The 19,897-nt window shown below is 42.9% G+C and overlaps 1 protein-coding gene across 3 annotated transcripts; it reads left to right on the forward strand.

Moving 5' to 3' along the window:
- Positions 1-4,109: 4,109 nt before the first annotated feature.
- On the forward strand, positions 4,110-19,033 carry RUFY1 (RUN and FYVE domain containing 1). Of its 3 annotated transcripts, none has more exons than XM_057409511.1 (18): positions 4,110-4,440; positions 7,325-7,498; positions 8,117-8,234; positions 8,844-8,945; positions 9,250-9,373; positions 9,750-9,808; positions 10,391-10,456; positions 11,070-11,139; positions 12,046-12,147; positions 12,570-12,686; positions 13,360-13,527; positions 15,029-15,126; positions 15,586-15,705; positions 16,358-16,487; positions 17,189-17,283; positions 17,721-17,769; positions 17,937-18,014; positions 18,593-19,033. In XM_057409511.1, exons 1-18 carry the CDS (start codon positions 4,173-4,175, stop codon positions 18,734-18,736), a joined length of 2,082 nt encoding a protein of 693 aa, XP_057265494.1. In that variant the 5' UTR covers positions 4,110-4,172; the 3' UTR covers positions 18,737-19,033. The 3 variants fall into 3 exon arrangements, with proteins under 3 accessions (XP_057265494.1, XP_057265495.1, XP_057265496.1); XM_057409512.1 differs by having other exon boundaries at positions 4,259-4,391; XM_057409513.1 differs by lacking the exon at positions 4,110-4,440 and adding an exon at positions 7,084-7,154.
- The last annotated feature ends 864 nt before the right edge of the window (positions 19,034-19,897 follow it).

The raw sequence follows: 19,897 nt of genomic DNA on the forward strand, positions 1-19,897 counted from the left end.
AAAGTTACTGTGGAGCCTAGAACCAAGTCTGTATCTGGTTGGGCAGGAAGGGAAGAAGAAAAACCTGGAAGTGTAGCTGGATGCCAAAAGGGTACTTGGCAGGAAGAAAATACTGGGAACCACTCACCACAGATAAAGTGATTGCCTCAGGATTTTTTGTAGCCATGATACAGCAAATCATGCCATGTTACTGAAGGAAGCAGAAATTGTCTTTTAAGTTGAAGTCTGAATTTTTTTTTGACCTTCATGGATAACAGATTTTTAATGAACTTCCAATTATTTTTTTTTTTTTAATATATGACTAAACTAACAACGTTTTTTTTTTCCTAGGCTCATGTAGGGACTATATAATGTATTTCAGTGGCTTATCATATATATATGTATATCTAACAACACTTTCTTCTGCAATCTGCAACATTTCTGTTACATTAATTGAGTGATATGAGCCCATTTCTTCATCTAATTAAGTCCTATGTAAGTATTCTCATGTGTGTTAGTTGAAAACTGCATTAAGTAGCAAAAAATTTCAAAGATGCTGCATTCATCTCCTATTAGGATTCAGCCTGTCATAACATTTATAATTCCTTTGACCCTATGCCCCTCAGTCGAGTCAATTTACAGCACTTCTATAAAACCTTCAAATTTATACTTGATCCGTAACTGTCTGCATGCAATAGCAGAATAAAGCCAAGCTAGTGAGAGCCAAGAAGAAGACCCAAAACACACAAGCCGTGAAAAATGTAACCCAAAGTCACACAGGTCATCAAGTCTCTAAATTGCACTATGCAAGCAGATGTGCTCTGATTTCTGATTTGATATGTAGCCTAAGCCAAATTAGGCCATTTATCCAAACTTTTTGACTCTTGTGAAGTGCTTGGAATGTTCTATAACAACTGTTAATGTATGAAAATCTTTCGTAAAACACTAATCATTTCATAATCCCACCTCAGACTCTAGAACTGGGAAATGACCCTGAATTCATTAACAGCAAGTATTACATTAGAGAATATTCTGGACACATATTCAAGTCACAAGTTGAACTTCCTATAAAAGCTGGTGGGATGACTACTTCCTTTTTCCCAAGGGATCTCTGCTAGCACAGCTTGTACAACAGAGCACCACAACGTTTCTTTTCCTATTTTACAAACTTTGTTCCAAGAAAGTAAAGCTTTCAAGGAGACGTTGTTGCATTGTCATCAGTTCTTTTCTCAACAGAGGACCACTTAAAGACCACGTCTAAACCACGTCTATTAAGGCTGGCATAAAGACCTGGTGTTTACAGCTGCACCTGGGAAGGTGACACCTTGTGAGCTATTTGTTTTTTCCCAGGTAGCTTCACAACGTGTCATCTGCTCTCAGTGTGGCCTTGCTGTATGTTAGATGCTGCTCTGTGAATAAAGCAGTGCCGCGATGTCACCTAGTGGGTAGTTCTGCTTACTGCCTCTCTTCTACAGTGCCAACAAACATATTAAACAACAAAAAAGGAAAATCGGTGGGGCTTTTACTTGCTTTCAGATATTCCACTTTTCAGTCCACTATACTCCTACTAAAAGCTTTTCTTTTTGTTTGTTTTATCCTATAAAAGCAGGTAATAGTTCAGAGTAGAGCAATACATATACTACATTTCTATTGGTATTTGTTGCCACTGTAATCACTGGAAGATGACCTTTGACAGTTGCACCACTATCAGCTACGCTAATATATAACTTATTGCCCTCACCCTAGCACAAAGTGGCTGCTCAGAACTTGGAGGATCCAGCTCTACTCACCAAACAATGAATCTTTCTCACTGAATACTGTGACTTGTATTGCCACGTGAATGTTCTATAATATGCTGTTAAAAACACAACACACTTGGTTTCGGGGAGGTTTTGAATGTTATTGTAACTACAGCTACATTTGATATTTACTGCTACTACCTTTTTAAAGGTCAAGAACTTGACTAGCTTATTTGTAATGTAATCTATGTTTTGCTGATTGAAAATGCTATAGGAATGCAAGGTATAACTGACAGCTAATCATGAAAGTTCTCCCTTTAGCATACAGTGGCATTTTTCTGATTTTAAATATTTAAAGGGTGTGATTCACTTGAAATGGTAAATGGCAAAAAAGTTTCTTAAAACATTAATTCCCCCCCCCCAAAAAAAAAAAACAACTAAGATAAAGAAGAATTAATCAAATAAATTGTATTGCTAAGTATCATTGCATGAAAATTAATATTCCTTTCAATACCACTGAATGCAAATGATAGAGCTTCTCCTACTCTAAAATGAGCTACCTTCCATTTTGGCTAGCCAGACTTTTGTCTTAAATGGACAGTTTCCTGATTAAAAGAGACTCCTTCAAGAATAATCTTTCTATATTCTTCAAATTCATTGTTATTTAAATATTTTAAATGTGATTCTCTCCTCTTTAAGAAGACACTTGGTAAACAAAACCAACCTTTAACTTAGGGCTCACTTACAAGGTTACAAAACTTTCTGCCTGCTTTAAAACAAGAAGAGTGTGGAAAGAGGCATTTAACACATTCAGTGGCTGAATTCATAACATTTAAGTCATTTTGGCCAAAGTAATAAGGAACTACAATCAAACCATATGGCTGTGTAGCAAAAAAAATACAGGAAATTTCTTATGCACAGTATAGTTTCCTATTTGATTTCTGCAGGCCCCTGCAATAAAATGATCAAATGTTTCTTCAACAGTAACATAAGAAACAATGATCATCCACTATGTGGTGGTTTCACTAAATAGTTTTACAAAGTAGCTAATTGTAAGACTGTAAAGGGGCATCTGACACATCATTCTCTTATGGAAGCAACACTAAGAGGTCAATAGGAGATTTGGTTTGCTCTTACTTTCTCAGTCACAAAACTTTTATACCCTATTCTGCAGATGTATTGAAAAAAAAGTTACTTCAATGCTTAGAATTCTGCTTTGCTTCTCTAGTCAATATTGCCCTGACTCTAATGGTGGATAGCAAAAGTCAGAAAATCAATGTCAGGTTTTACCCAGGTAAAACAGAGGTATATTCATACAGTCAGCTGCAAGATAGCTGCAATCTAACAAAGCTGTTAGATTCTACTTCCCTATAAACACAGCCAAATACTGCTGGAGTCCACAAGATGGAGTAAAACTTACCTGTTATAACCTTTGAACAAAAGGATCTTAAAGCCTATAGTTAGCTCCTATGATTCATGGGTGAGTAAGAGGCTGCTGATCTCTGAATTATCAACAAAAATATAAGAACTTCCCTGTGCTTTGAGGAACAAAAGTTGCTAAATTTGCAGTGTCTGAGAAGCGAAGAGCACCGAATCACTCTGAAAATCGCTTACAGCTGGAGAACAAATAAGATACAGACCTGAAGATTTATTTCACTTCAAGACTACTGAAATTGATCTTTAACTCTGCTTTTCACATTTCTTAATAAAACAAACGAACACAACCAAACAAAAAACTTTCCTTTGTAGCAAAAAAGCTAATATAGCTAATGAGTGGCATATCTCAAGCACATAGAGTTGCTGGATGGAAAAATGGATAATAAGCCATGCATCAGTAGACTCCATCAATATTTAAGATATGAAAAAAGATGAAATTTTTATACCAGGATAATTTCAGTTCCCCTTCATGACAGATCTTTTCTACCAAATGCAGCCCAAATACATTCATGACGTGTCCTTACTGCCTATAGCCATTTTGTAATGTCAGTGATGCAAGCAAGCGCTTTTCACAACAGTGAACCTGTCACACCAACTCACTATTCTAATCAAGATAAAGTGACTTGAACTGCAGGCAAAGTAATAGAGATTTCTTTAATTTGTCACAATCTAGCTGCATAAATCTGTGATGTCAAAAGATACTACAAATTTTCTAACTGGAAATGATGTTTGAGAACACAGAGAGAAAATGATGTGAAGTGTAATTTCGTTACTTTCATAACTTGTTTAAAAGTAAACGTTCTTGGTCTTCCGCATCCCCCTTCACTCTTTCCTCCCCAGAGCCTTTAGCTCTGCACACCAAGCAAGCTGCTCCGCGCTGGGCACCTTTGTCTTTCGGCCCTGCTTATGCGGGCAGCTGCTTTCCCAAGGCTGAGCGGGCCCGCGGGTACCTGCGGCGGGCCGGGAGCGGGGCCGCGGCTCGATTGCTCAGGACTAGTGTCATATGACACGTTAAAGATGGCTGAAGGGGAGAGTTGCACGGCATCTGCGGCGGAGGGAAAGGAAGACTTTGAGATCATTGACAAAACCCAGATCCCAAACGCGACCGAGCTGAAAAACCAGGAACAAGGGAGAACGGAAGAAGGGAGGTGGTCTGCGCCCATCCTGTCGCTGGCCAAGAAAGCCTCGGAAAACTTAGCGCTGAGCTATGGCCACGCTCTGAAGTCTGCATCTTTGGTAGGATTCATGTCCAAACCAGTCAGCAATGACAGCACAGCAAAAACAAGTATGGTTATGCTTATTTAGTAAACTTGCTTTAATGGTGCGCAAATAACTTTGCTCCTGTAAGTGCTGCTGATTAGCGCCAGTGATGCATGGTTATTACTTTGAATTATTGTTAACAGTCTGATGCTGCAGAGTTTTATTTAAGCAAATCTGGAAAAACAACACAGGTGGGGAATTTAACAGAATTTATTATTATCAGAAAAATTCTGAAGTCTAAATATATTGGGGGAAATGGATGTTAGTTTTATGCAGTCAGCTTTTATTTGGTTCCTCTCTGCCCTCTCCCTTAAAGTTCACGTCAGCAGCAGCTTCACTGCTCCATAAGTGATCTATCAACCCCTTATCCTTCTGGGTGTGCTGGCTCAGAGAAGGAGCTATGCTGCACTTCTTGGATAGCTTCATGTCAGAAAAGGCACAAGTGAACTAAGATACAGATTTGTTATAAATTACTTCTTAACCACACTAAAAATGCCTTCTATTTAACCACATCTTGCTTTATTACACATCTGTATGGATCTAGCAGCCACACAGATTTATGGAACTAGTCTCTTTGAACTGAACTTAAAGGGCTTTAGTTGGTATGGAAATTATTAATTATAAATCCCTATAAATTATAAATCTAGATTATGTTCATAACATGGAACAAAAACATTAAATGTAGCAGTGACTGGGCCTGGAGTCTTGCTCTCCAGGGTCTCAGTGCAGCGTATAATGGTTTTGGAGCAGTGGGGCTCAGGTTTGCTAACTGGTGCTGACCTTTTTGTTTTTAATGGTATTAAGTATTCAAGCAGGAGTTCTGTGGGGATGGATTGTTGCTTCATGGTGAAATAAGCTACTGCTGATTCTTTATTTTTTGTGAAAATTCATGTGTTGCATAGCCAGAGTTTAAGGTTCATTCTGTCCTGAAAACCCTAGATTCTTTCTTTCCCTGCATCTCTTAAGCCTCACACCAGACTTCTCACAGATTTGTTTCCTGGGAGCCCATCTTGAGCACTCGGGATCCAACCTGACAATGTGCAGAATATCCATCGTCTTCAGCTGCATTTGGAATAATGCTGTACATAGACGTAATTCAACACAACATGCAGCATTTGGCAAGGGGAAATAACATCTTCTCTTGCCTGAAATGGAGCTCCCACACTTAAATAGAACTTTTACCATAATCTGCCAGATCCTTGTCTGTAAAGTAAGAGATTAAAACACTACCTCCCCCAAGCACTATAAATACAATTGAAAGCAGGTATTTTTAAGGAATAAGCTGAGGCCTGCAAGACCACATGTGGAAAACTAGCAACTCATTCTCTGCTGCCATCTTTTCCCCAGAGATCTTATAACCTCTGCCTGCTACTTCATCTCTGTTGATCCCATGTAAACTGTGCTGTACACTGCAGTCAGCTGGACATACAGAAAGGCAGATCATAAAGCCAGTCTGCCATTGAAGAAACGGTGTCCTGCCTTGTAGAGAAGGCAGGGAGCTACAGATCTAAATACAACTCCAGAAAGACTTGTAGCCTTAAAGACCGAGAGATGGAGAACTGCCCGCTTTGCTTCCGTGTTTTCTGACTTCAAAGTGTGCGGAGTAATTACAGTAATCAAGGTGGGGCTTCAAAAAGATGTTAAAATGAATCTGCTCAATGAGATACAGGACTGTGACTTCATTCTTAAGGATTGCAGCATAATGTCTGTGATCTTTTCACTTGGGCAACCCAATTCCCAGTCTTTGAGGCTTGTGTCTATTTTGTCTACATACCTGTCTATTTTACATGTACAAACTTGTACAGTTTTACAGATGTGGTTGACTGTAAATTTGCAACAGTCTAAAAATACTATTCAAGGAATACAAACCCTTACTTAAATTTATATTCAGAAAACACATTTCATGGTTGGTTGGTTGGATTGTTGATTTGTCTTGTGGGTAATACAATGTGTGTACCCTGAGCACAGCTCACAAGCCATCATAAAGTAAAAAATTCAGGAAACCATCAAAATAAGCTGGCATTACTCCTGAAACACCCCAGTACCCAAAAAAAGTCACTGACTTTTGTGTTTCTGCAGTCAGCTTTTTTCTGTTCCCAATGTGTAACATCACAATATCGACACCAAAAATTCTAACTATCACAGACTTTTTAATCCTTGTTCTTCCACAACGGCTATTTCTGCAAAGGAGTACAGCCATGTTTGACCCACAGGTGACAGCAGGATTCTCCTAATGCATCAGCGTTTGCTCAAAACCACCATTTAGGTAGCCAGTGGTCCGCAGCAGGCAGCGTCTCTGAGAACTTGTTGTTGACTGAAGGCAAAGCGGTAGCTGGCAGCCTGTTTTCGCCTCGCCCTCTCCTCAGGGCCGAGGAGGAGCATCACCTACCCGGCTCAGCACCACCGCCCGCTTCAGCCACCACAACCTCTTTCCAAAATGGCGCCTGGCGCAGCGCGCAGCCCGCCCTCACCTCGTTCTGTCTCGCGAGATCTCCCGGGGGTCGGTGGTCGTGGTGGTGCGTGAGCCGTTGCCGCGGTAACGGGGGCGGGGCCTGCCCTGCGGCACCGCGCCCGCCACTCAGGTAGGGCCCCCGCCCGCGGGCGCTGAGGTGGCGCTAGGCCCGGGTCCGGGGGTCTGGTTCCCCCCAGTGGGGGGCCGTGGCGGCGGGGTCGGAGAGCGGCAGGGCTCGGGCAGCGGCCCCGGTCCCCACGATGACCGCTCTAGATCCGCGCGTACAGGTGTTGGGTGGGGGGGTTCACTCGTGCCTTACACCCAGCTCTTCGGAAGCCGTTCACCTCCGCAAGACAGAGATCGAGACGGGAAAGCATCGCTCTCGTCAGCGCTGAGGGGTTCTGGACTGCGGCTCTAAAAGCAGCTTTTCTTCCTCCACCCATGTCTCCCGACGCAGGTGCACGGTGTCACGCCATGGAGGAGCGCGCCAACCTCATGAACATGATGAAGCTCAGCATCAAGACCCTGATCCAGTCGGCCCTGAGCCTGGGCCGAACGCTGGACTCGGACTTCCCGCCCTTGCAGCAGTTCTTCGTGGTGCTGGAGCACTGCCTCAAGCATGGGCTGAAAGGTGGGCGCCCACTCCCCACACCGGCCCCAGCTGCCGCACCAGGAGAGGCAGATCCATGAGTTTCTGTTGTGTTTCCCCCCCCTCCTCCCCCCGTGTCTCCAGTTTGAGTCCTGTGTGATGCTGATATTAATCACGTACACTGTATAATGCTCATTCGTATTACAGATAGAATCATAGAATGATTTGGGATGGAGGGGACCTTAAAGCTCATCTAGTTCCAAACCCCTGCCACGGGCAGGGACACCTTCCACTAGAGCAGCTTGCTCCAAGCCCCTGTGTCCAGCCTGGCCTTGAACACTGCCAGGGATGGGGCAGCCACAGCTTCTCTGGGCACCCTGTGCCAGCGCCTCAGCACCCTCACAGGGAACAGCTTCTGCCTAAGAGCTCATCTCAATCTCCCCTCTGTCAGTTTAAAGCCATTCCCCTTGTCCTGTCCCTACCTGCCCTTGCCTTCTGTGCCCTGTATTTTGTGCCTCCTAAACTGTCAAGGTATTTTTAATACCCCCTTTTTCATTGACGTATCAGGAGCTGTAAAACAAAAGGTAGACTGAAATCTATAATTTTGGGGTTGGAAAGCTGTCACTTTACCTCACAAACTTCTCTGTATACTCCTTCTAGTGAAGAAGACTTTTATTGGACAGAACAAATCGTTTTTTGGTCCTTTGGAGCTAGTGGAAAAACTTTGTCCTGAAGCATCAGATATAGCAACTAGTGTTAAAAATCTGCCAGAGTTGAAGTAAGTTGGTTGTTGGGGATGACGCATTTCATTTATACTTCTGGGAAAAAAAAAGAATCCTTCTTGTAGCCTCTCGCCTTCCTTAATGAGCTCTTACACCCAAAGAATAAAACAGGATATGTAGGAGGCATTGACTTCTTCAAGAAGTAAGGGGATATTTCAAAATATGCAGTGCTGCTGATTCAGATAATGCTGCAAGTTTAAAAACAGAATCTGGAAGCTCCTATCACCTTGCTAAAAATAACTGGAAAGTCTTTACATGCATTTTCCTTCTTCTTTCCCTTGCTTTTATTTTTCATGTCACTTTGTGCATGTTCTAGTAGTATTCAATGTGGGTAATTCAGGATGATGCAAAGAGACTTGTTTCAAGGCTAGGATGCATCAATAGTCGGGTTATGGTAGTAGCTGAAAATATGTGTGTCTTTCCAAGTGAGGAAGACTTTACAATATACTTTCCCTTTGATGAAGCTTTGTGTTCTGGAAACAGCATTTCATTTCCCCAAGATTTTTATTATTATTACTTTTTGTATTTTCAGTAAACTTCAAACTTCAGCAAACTTCATCTCCCTTTGTTTTGTTTTTACCAAAACGTGCAACTTTTCCTTTTAGGACTGCTGTGGGAAGAGGAAGGGCTTGGCTTTATCTAGCGCTCATGCAAAAGAAGCTGGCAGATTATCTCAAAGTACTCTTGGACCATAAGCATCTATTGAGGTAACAGTACAGACACAGGTAGATTGAATTCACTGAATCACTGAAATCTTGTTTTGTTGTAGTAATAGGTCAATAATTGACCTGTTTAAGCTTGTTCTTACAACCCACAGAGGAGCAAGTTGTTAACTGTTTTTTGCAGTAAACCTACAAGAACAATATTTTCTGTAAGAGTTCTGCATCTTCTGCCTTGTACAATAAGTTAGTGAGAAGGGGCTGATCAGCTGAGCTTCATACTGTTCATATGATTTCGGTGATGAAAATATCATAATAATCTTGATGTGTAGTGATATCTTATTTCTTCTAGTGAATTTTATGAACCTGATGCATTGATGATGGAGGAGGAAGGAGCAGTCATTGTGGGTCTGCTGGTTGGACTGAATGTTATTGATGCAAACCTTTGCTTAAAAGGAGAAGACTTGGATTCACAGGTAAAGATTAATGCTTAAATGAGATCAATCAGTATAAGACTGTAGTAGAATTAAGCATATCTGTAAATACTTTATTGAGATGGGTCCAGAATTCTGTCCAGAATGGCCTGTGTTGAATCAAAATAGTACATAAGTATCCGTTTCTAAGTAGCAGTTTATGGAAATGCTCTCAAATAACTGCCAGGAAACTGAGCACACCAGATATAACTATTTGGATGCTTGCATGTTTGCTTCAGCTCTGAAGAATGTAGGTATTATCTTCCCTGTCTACACTTAAACTTCAGGTTTTTACCTTTTTCCAAATACAAAGGAATGCCTGCTGCAACACAGAATTGCACTGGGAAGGCGTGTTAATACCTTAAATATATTCTTTCAGGTTGGAGTGATTGATTTTTCCTTGTACCTTAAAGAAACCCAGGACAGTGATGGCAAACAGTAAGTATGGTGAATTAGTGATTGTAAATTCTTACGGGTTTTGTCAAACAAACCTGTCAGTCTGTGGCAGCACACGAGTATTGGAGATGTCAAACTCTTTTAGTCATCAAAAAAAAGAATCCAAAATAAATTTTGTTATTTAAACAAAAGTGCTAACTTTTAAAAGCTGAGCCCATGGTACTTCTAACAACAGTGTGGAGAGTTTGTGTCTTGAGCTGGGACCAAATTAAAAGCACCCAGAGTTTTAGATTGTGGGTTTTATTTGGTTTTACAAGATGCCAAGTCACCCAGTACTAAATCACTGCTTTGTTTCTTAAGTGCTGTTTCAGAAATGCTCTCAATTTAGTAGTTGTCTGTGTGGGAAAGATAAGTTACAAGGGAAAAAATCCTAGTTTTAGGTGAAACATTAGTTGGGTTAGAGACTGCAACTGTTAGAAGCACTGTCGTGAATGCAGCGGACTTGGTAGTTTGTGTACTTCTGGCACTCAGTGTGCAGGTCTGTGCTGAAAACCCTGGTACAAACTAGCCTTTTAGAATGAAGGGATTTCTTCTTAATCAATAAATTCTCACTTTTACAACTAGAGATGGAGGGATTACAGCTGTCCTTGACCAGAAGCATTATGTGGAAGAACTGAACCGACATCTAAGGTGGGATTTTCCGCTCTTCTAATGTACAAACACTTGTCCTGCTTAGTTTTCTGGTATGGCTTTGAATGTCTCTGCTGTCAGTCTTGTAGATTTTTGTCTGATACTGAAATGCCTTTTCTGATTATTTCCCAGAATCTTAGTTTCATTTTGTAATCTTACTCCTCTGATGGCACATGAAATGCAAAAAAGTCTGTGTAACTATACTTCTTTTTTACTTCTTTTGAGATTTTGGAGCTACTTTTGCAAGAGAAACTATTAAAAGTGCATCTGGAAATTCATTCTTTAAAGGAAGAGTCTCTATTCTTTTGCCATAGGTTGCTCTTTGGGATGAGCAGGCCTCACTTACCCTCTTGAACACAAGAGGTGTTAAGACTGCAAAAGCTAAGCCTGAGCAGGGCTGCCAGTTAATACAGTAGGCTGCCAAATGTCAAGAAATACACAGTCATCTTGGAGCTTAAGAGGAACTGTTGTCCTTCCTCTGGATTTTTTGCCAGCTCATGAAAGTATTTCTTTGTTAACAAATGCAAGATGGTAGAAGTATGGTTGAGGATAGGAATAAATGTGGAACATTGGCACTTCTGTTGTTTTATGCATCTTTTCTTTCTGGCTGCAGTTGCACAGTTGCAGATCTTCAGAACAAAATAGACTGTTTAGAAAAGACCAATTCAAAACTCCAGGAAGAGGTTTGTATCTCCTCTGTTAAATATTTCTCATAGCTCTTTACCAAAAGCAAAGGCAAAACTCCCTGAGAATATACCTTAGACCTGAAATGTTTGAGTTGACACTGGTGGAATGTGGAGGAATCGGTAGGACTGGCATGGGTTGTCATGTGGGAAAGGCTTTGTGGAGACCTTCCACATTATGTTAGTTGTTAAAATGCTTTGGAGTGCCTATATGGTAGACAGGGTTTCCTTAATCAGGTTTTTGTCTGGCAATGGTGTCCCCACCCAAAACTGTCACTGTAATGAACATGACTTGTCCCTCTTTCTTCTGCTTATGTGAGTTAACAGAACTTGGAAAAACAGAAGAATCACACTTCAATTAGGAAATCTTTTCTAACTGGGAACTAAAAGAGAGTCTAGCAGTATGCATGACATGGGTGGATGTGGGGAGCGAGGTGTATCTGTATATAGGTACACACATATATTTGTATCTGTATAGTCCAGTTTCTGATACTTTTTGGGGTATCTCCTCTTGAAAATGCCATAAGGTTCCCCCAGTGAATGTCATCCCTGACTTGCTGTGTGACTTCTAGTTCATACCAGAATGAATACACAGATCTGTGATCTCTGGTGGATTTTCGCCTTTTACACCAGGATGCATTTCTTTGCACAGTTAATATTTAAAACTAATTGATGAGGGAGTGAAGCAGAGGACAAGTGAACAAATGTTGGTGGGCCCATTAATTTGGGCTGTTCAGTGAAAGTGGCTGCAAAAGGGCCAGGCAGCTTTCGGGGAGAATGAAGGGGATGAAAGGGGAAGTGAGCAGTGCAACCTGCTACAAAGGCTGAGCTATTGACTTTAGAATTCCTCCAGATGTTGCATGCCTGCACAGTGATTAAATATAGGTATGTTCTCTTTGAAAACAGCTCGCAGCGGCCACTGACCGAATCGGATCACTTCAGGAGGAGCAGCAGCAGCTAAAACAACAGAATGAATTGATTCGTGAACGCAGTGAAAAAAGCGTAGAGGTGGGACACCCAGTTAAAGATGATGGCTCCTTGAAATAAGCGATCTCTTGATTAGCTGTAGTTAGTGCCCTCAACAGCACTTTGAACTGCAATGCTAAGCACAGTTTGGCAAGATGCTGTATAGATCACTGTTCTTGTGTATTGTATGCACAGGCGTTAGATTTTGCTGTTCTTTACTACACATTTAAACATATGCTTGAAGAGGGAGAAAACAGTAAAAGTATTAGAATGGTTTCTTTTTATTTTTATTCTGTTCTTTGAAATTTCAGCTTATTAACATTTGCCAGCTTGTAACTGTAAAATAGTGGGATTTTACTTGGAATAACTCCTAAGTTCTTGTGTGTGACACAGTACTTCTAAGGCATGCTTTAGATACATAGCTCTGTGATCTTATGTGGCTTTTTTGCTGATGTTTCTTGTAGGTAACAAAGGAGGATACAAAAGTAGAGTTGGATACTTACAAGCAGTCACGCCAGGGCCTTGATGAAATGTACAGTGATGTCTGGAAGCAGTTGAAAGAAGAAAAAAAAATTAGGCTGGTAAGGAAACTTAACTATAGAAATTGAAATGAAAGATCCAGGATTCCGCATCCTTTAAGGGAGCATTACAAATACAACATGTGTGCTATGCACTTTTTGCAGCTATTCAGAATTCATAAAGGAATTGCAAGTAGGAATTGGTTATTAATAGTGTCTGTAAGGAACTGGGAATTGGGGCTTTTGGAATGCTGAAAATAAAAGGTCTTTCCCTTTTTAAGAACCTACCAGCATTATTATAGCAGAGACTAAGATCAAAACACAGAGAAGCAGCTGTCTTTAGGGAAGGAAATGTGGTACATGCACATCATTTGCACAGTTACTGCTAATTTGTGGCTGGCGAAGAGGCTGCCCAGGCTTGCTGAAGCAGATGGATCTAAGTCAGCTGAAGTCCAGCTGCCAGGAGAAATGCTTCAGTTGACAGGCTGCTAAGTTACACTGAGCTCTGTACTTCATGCCAGCAGGGCTGCACCCTTGCCCTGAACTGAAGAGCTGAAATAAGAATTTGGTTTTATTAACTTAAGGTATCATTTAAAACCTACTTCTTCTGTAGTCATAGCTCTACATTACCTCAGACTAGGACATTGTTTCTGTATGGGGTTGGCTAAATGGGTTTTGGAAATGCATATCTCTGACATATGACCACATAGCTGTAACTGGAAAACCTCTTTGTAAGGAACTAGAGAAAGAGTTGGAACTGCAAATTGGAATGAAAACAGAAATGGAGATTGCCATGAAACTTCTGGAGAAAGATACTCATGAAAAACAAGACACTTTAGTTGCACTTCGCCAACAGTTAGAAGAAGTGAAGGCTATAAACCTGCAGATGTTTCACAAATCTCAGGTATGTACAGAGTGAAGAGAAAGAGCAGCTGTAGTCCTGATCTTTACATTATAAACATGCACTGGGGTTGCAAACGCACTTATATGAACCGGAAGGAATACTTAAGATGCCACAATTTTCTTGAGAATATTTTAAAATTGTAGAAGGAATTGTTTCATTTTTTCATTATACTTCATTATTGGTATGATATTTGGTATGTTTGGAAAGAAAGGGGGTTTCCTTGGATGTGCTGCACAGGATCATCAACAAATGCTGAGACAAATGGAGAGCTCTCCCAGGGGAGAAGGTGTTTGCAAGAGTCTTTTGTCCTAACCAGTAAACAATTAGTCTTTAAAAATTGACTTACTGCAGCCTAGAACTGTCTTGCTGCTGCTTCCCATCCATGTTGTGTTGTCTTGCCTTTCACCTGCACCATATTTAATGCTGTTTACTGTGTTAAACCAACAATAGGCCTCCCTAAACCAATGGAAAACTTGAGTATTTTTGTGTATCTGCAGTCTGTACCCAGATGGTCAGCTGAGTGCTATAGGCGATGGAAAGGCAACACAGGATTTGAGGAGGGAGGAACTCTGTGCTCAGTCTGGCCTCTGGAGCTACCAGAAAGTTTTTGGATGGGTTTAGGTATTTTGTTACACCCCTTTTGGTATAAGACCTGGCTTTCCAGAGGTAAGATGGCTAGAGAAGAGGAAAACTTGCTTTCTGGGCATGTCTCCCTTCCTCAGTCTTTTCCTGCCCTTGCAGTTTTTAGACTCTCCTTTGTCATATCTACTGCAGGGGTTTGGGGATGGTTTTGTGTCTTTCTGTTGTTTGGGTGGGGTTTTTTTTTATCTTGTTTTGTCTTGATTTTTCAATTGGACAAAACATACAGGCAGGGAAGCGATGGAGGAGTATTCACACAAAACATGCAGAGCTTGTCTCCCTTAATGAAGTGAGAGCTCAATTAAACCTCCCCTGCCATAGCTGGGGCCACGAATGCAGAAGAGATTTCTCTCAATTTTATGGACTGTTCCCTGATGCCCGTTCAGGCCTTTGGCTGCTCCAGAGATGCACAGAAACTTGCCAGGCAATGGCCAGTGGAACCCCAGTGCTGAGGGAGGCCTTTGCTTTCCAAAGCGTTACTTGTTTTATTTGGCTTCCTGATTCCATGCCCACTGAGTGCAGTTGTTACATTCAGATCATAATTGGCCCTGTCAATTGAATCTGAGAATTTCTTTCTTCAAGTTTGTTTCTAAAGGGAAGGTTTTGGGCTTGTAGCTGATCTCACAGGTCAGAACTTAGTACCGTTAAGGTTTTTTTTTGCTGAGCTCTTACAAAAACAAGTTGAGGAGTGTCTGCTCTGGCGTTACCAGCATTTTGTTTGTACATTCCAGCTAGACCCAGTCATGGCCTCTAACAAGCCGAACATTCTTTATCTAGTGGCAGACATTCATTAAACATAACACTTTGTGCTTTAGAGAACTGAAATATATTATCTGGAATGTCTGTTCCCTTATTCCTACAGAATGCAGAGTGCTCATTACAACAGAAAACAGAAGCAATATCCTCCTTTGAAGGAAAAACAAATGAGATGATGTCCTCTATGAAACAAATGGAAGAGAGGTAATAATTAGATTCCGAAAAGTCAACACTGGAGTCAGTAGAAAGTTTCCAGCTGAAAGGATGACCTTCTATACACCTCCCATAGACCTCTGGGCATGTGTGTCAGCACAATGTTCCTTTTCCTTCCTCCTCCTTGTCACCCCCAACGCTTGCCTGTTCTCTTTTCCCAGGCAAACATGTCCATATTGACCCATTCAAACACCATAGCCCTTTCCATAGGCAGTCTGTTTTGAAAACATGTTGACTTTAGTTTAAGGACAGGTAGGACTTCAGCTTTGGGGCAGGGGGGAGTGTGTGCAGGAACAGTTGGAGGCTTTCCTGGTGGTGGTTTGTGGCTTTTTTTCTCCATTAGCATTTTCAGTTTAAGCTTTTACAAAGCTCTGAGTGGTAAATCTAAAAGAGCAGAATGAGAGGGTGTGGGTAAGGAGCATGTGAATTAACATGTTTGTTCCTTTGCAGATTGCAACATGCAGAAAAGGCAAGGCAGGCTGCGGAAGAAAGGTGCAACAAGATGAAGCAAGAGCTCGCTGGGAGGCTTGATTCCTGCCGGCAGCAGATGTCCCAGATGGACAGTAAATGGTATTTTGTCTCATCGTGGTTTTTAACTTCCCTTCTGCCATTGCTTTAAGAAGTGCTTTCTGCTCCTGTGGTGCTCATACTGAGTTTGGCAAGTACTGACCTAGGAAAGCACAGCCCTTCTGTATAGCACAGGTAGCAGGAGGGGTTGGAAATGTTTGTTTTTTTTCCAGAACATCCAGTTTAGAGCATGAAATGCCAGTGGAAGTCTGCCCATTCTGAGTGGCCTTGGAGCTTTCCATTGCTTTTCCACTAAATAGACATGGTCATGGTTGTAGGCTGAGCAAGTGACTGGCATGCAAACAGGTTGGAGGCTTGGAGTGGTTTGGGGTTCATAGTAGAGTGTCTTTTTTAAACATGGCAGTTTAAACACGGGGTTGAGTACGCACCTGTGGGGATTGGGTTTGGGGTTTTGGTTTGGTTTTTTTTCCTTTTTTCTTCTAGCCATTCACTGCTGCTTGTTTTCTGTGACCTGAAAATGCTAATACAGCTTTCGATGTCTGCTGCCATAGCACCCCCGTTCTTTCCCAGAACACCACTCAAGTTTTTGCCCTCTTGTGGACTAGGCTTTTGCTTCTCATACTGTCGCTATCACTAAGTGCTGTGAGGTATTTTTCTGCTATAGGATTTCTTAGAATGAATTCTTTTTAAATAGCTCAACTCTGGAAAAGGAATTAAAGTCTGAAAAGGAACAGAGACAGACTTTGCAAAGAGAACTACACCAGGAGAAGGATGCTACCACCCTGCTTAAAACAGAACTGCAGCAAATGGAAGGACTGAAAAAGGTACGCACAGCGCAACTTGAGGGCTGAAGCTGACTCAGCACCAACGCTGCATTTGTATCTGCAGTAGAAGGTTTCCTCTGAGGGCTTCCAAAGCTTGGCTGATGTAAGACAAGTCTGCACATGAGATGCTAATACAGGGCTCAGGCCTGACAAAAGCCAAGCAGCCTCCTCAGCCACCTCCAGCTCCCTGCCCTGCCTCAGCCACTTGAGTGAGCCGCGGCTGTTCAGGAGCTGCAGCTGAGATGGGATAGCTGGGGACACAAAGCTCCTCTGCTGTCCCCTGGTGAGACAGCCCTGTTCACATAGAGTGGCAGGTTCATGGCTTTCGGTGACTGTGGGAGGTCTCACAACTGTGTTTAAACAAACCTAAAAACACGTTTTCAAGCATTTTCTGCTGTCTGGGAGTTTAGATTTTGAAGACACAATTGTACACCAGTGTCTGTGTCTACACTCATGTGCAGGCACAGCATTGCTGCACTCCAGCAATGCTCAAGGAGGTTTAAAGCCTGAAAATCTTCCTCTCTCTGGTACATCTGGTTAACAGTTTGTGCAGAGCCCATGGGTAGTTCACACACATTCTAAAAATCACACCTTAGAAATAGGTAGCGTTGTAAGGAGCTTACTCGTGTGAACTGCTTGGGTAGCTTGGACAGACTGACCGAGGTGATAGGTCAAACCTGGGTTTGTGCTTGATTTTGTAGGAACTGAGAAAACTGCAAGATGAGAAGCAGCAGTTAGAGAAGGTCTGTGAGGAGCAGGAGCAAGCTCTGCAGGAAATGGGACTTCATCTCAGCCAGTAAGTCCTAGAAACTGAACTCCTGGAAGTGGCGTGGAGGAGGGAGAACCTTGCTGATACAGATCATTTTAGAACACATCCAGTGTGTTAATAAACCTGAGAAGTTCAGGAGGCAGCTCCTATGTGCAGGGAACCGAACAGCTATGAAATAAAAGCGAGGAGAGATCCTTGCGTGACTAAGATGGCCAAGATGGGAACCAGTACAGGAAATGCTTAGTTCTCAGAGAGGAACTGTGCTTGTCCCACGTTCCTCTGAATATACTGAAAAGGGGCAAACCCTGAGGTGACAATGACAAAGGTTTCCTGGTGATACTGAGCACGGAATTGACTGAAGAATCAGTTCCAATTCAGTGGCTGGCAGTGGGACTGCAGGTCAGAGGGAACGTGCCTGAAGGTAAAATCATGCAGAGGGAATCATTTTGTTCGTTATTTTTCAGATCGAAGCTGAAGATGGAAGATATTAAAGAAGTCAATAAAGCACTAAAGGTACTTACACCTCACAGGTGATATAACTGAACATACACATTTCACCCTGGTTACCCCACTCCCAAAGGTGGCTGTGGAAAAACATGACCACCATTGGCAAACTGCCCTTGAATTGTATTTTAGAAATGAACTTGTATCTGCAGTGACTTTTTGTTCCCATTTTCTAGGGTCATACCTGGCTGAAGGATGATGAAGCCACACACTGCAAGCAATGTGACAAGGAGTTCTCGATCTCCAGAAGGAAGGTAGTGGTGTTCGGTGCCTTGTTGTTTCCTTTTGTCACGGAAAACAGAAACTGTGCTGTTGTTTGCTGGGGAAGATGTTTCCGTTCCAGATCTGGTTGGCATGATAACTACAGGGAGAAGTAATTCGGCATTTCCTATGCTAAAAATAGTGTTGCTGTGCTTGGTAGGGAGCTGTTGGGGCCTGAATTCTCTTGTGCTGTGTTCTCCTCCCCTCCCTGGTGGAGGTCTGAGTGCTCTGTGCCTCAGTGCTGGGCTCCTGCTGGTGGGTTGGGACAGCTGGAGGTGGCTGCATGGGGTCCCCAGCAGCCCAGGCACCAGCTCTCCTCCCATAGAGCTCTGCTGGAAGCAGGGGCTGCCTGCTTGGTGGGCTGCAGAGCAGCAGCAGAGCAGCTCCTCCAGCCTGGGTGGGCAGCTGGGCTGTGCAGGGATCACAGCAGAGCAGAGCTGTGGAGAGGGCTGGGACTGTTGGGAGTGGAGGGTGATGTCAGTCTGCTCCAAAAGCTTCTCTGAGGTCTGATTTCACTCTCCCTCGTGCTGGGTTTTCTGGCATTGTTTTGATTGTAACCCTGTGTTTGCAGCACCACTGCAGGAACTGCGGGGACATCTTCTGCAACACTTGTTCCAGTAACGAACTGGCGCTGCCATCGTACCCTAAACCCGTCCGTGTCTGTGACACTTGTCACACTTTACTCCTCCAGCGGTGTTCCTCTAACTCCTCCTAAGGCTGTTGGAACCTTGCCCTTTACCATGGAAAGTAGCCATTATTTTTGTAACTGAATTGCAGGCATTGTCCATGCAGCAGGTGCTGCTCTATGGTGTTTTCCACTGTAGCCCAACAGTGCGAAACAAGGTGTAGGGATGATGCAAACTCGTGTTTCTCCCACTGGAATAATTAAGGAAACTGTATTAGTTGTAACTTCCCTGAAAGTTCTATTTGAAACTAAAATGCAACTTCACTTTTCTGATTTTTATAGATATTTGTATTAAAATTTGTATATGGCCTTTCTATGTCCGTTTGATCCCACAGACGTCACTGTCGCTCTGCACATTAACTTTAGTTCCTCCCTACACTGCGGTAGGTGCTTCTGTTTCCTCCACAGGCTGGTGCTGTCTGTCTGCTTCCAGTGCAGGGAGGAAAAGCCAATTTATGGTTGTCTCCAGAAAGAGCTTTATGGTGTCAATGAAGGTGCCTTCTGGTCACTGCCACCAGAAACTACACATTGTACTTGTCCTGAGTCACTGTTACACAATAAAGCCTTTTGCTAGAACAGAAGTGAGATCGAGTTCTGATGTTCAACAGCTGTCAGAGGGGTTGCATACGGCCCCATCGGGCAAGGGCTCAACCTGGAGCTGCTGCAGTGCACCTCATGGGATTACCTGCTTCCATTCCCAGCTCGCTGTAAACACCCCAGGACACACCAGGCAGCCACCTCCCTCCACCAGCCCCTCACCAGCGAAGCCGTTCTCTGGTACCTGAGTGAGGCGGGTTCCAAAGTCCAGTTTGTGCTCGATAGAACCTGTTAATGGATCACCAGCTCTGCTGCTGGTGTCAGGGCACTGAGCCCTGCAGTCACACCAAGCGCAGCAGTGCCCATGCTGCTGCATCAGTGCCATGTGATGCAGCGGCTGCCATGCACACGATGACGCACAGCCTCATTCAATGGCTTCATTCAGACCCAAACAAACACGGCTGCTCCAGCCACCTCCCATGGGAGCAGCAGGGACACAGGGCTGTCCTGAGCCAGGCACACGGTGGCTTTACTATGGCAATGGGATCGAATGATCCCAATTTAAGCCCCAGAACATGGGAGGTTTCCTTCAGTGCAGAAATGGCCCTTCCATTTCCAACCCTCAGGGAAGAATGGTTTGAAAGGGTAAGTAGA

Source organism: Pezoporus wallicus, unplaced genomic scaffold, assembly GCF_028554395.1.
Source record: "Pezoporus wallicus isolate ANWC-B61680 ecotype Strahan unplaced genomic scaffold, APGP_CSIRO_Pwel_v1 contig_8166, whole genome shotgun sequence".
In the NCBI taxonomy this organism is placed as follows: Eukaryota; Metazoa; Chordata; class Aves; order Psittaciformes; family Psittacidae; genus Pezoporus; species Pezoporus wallicus.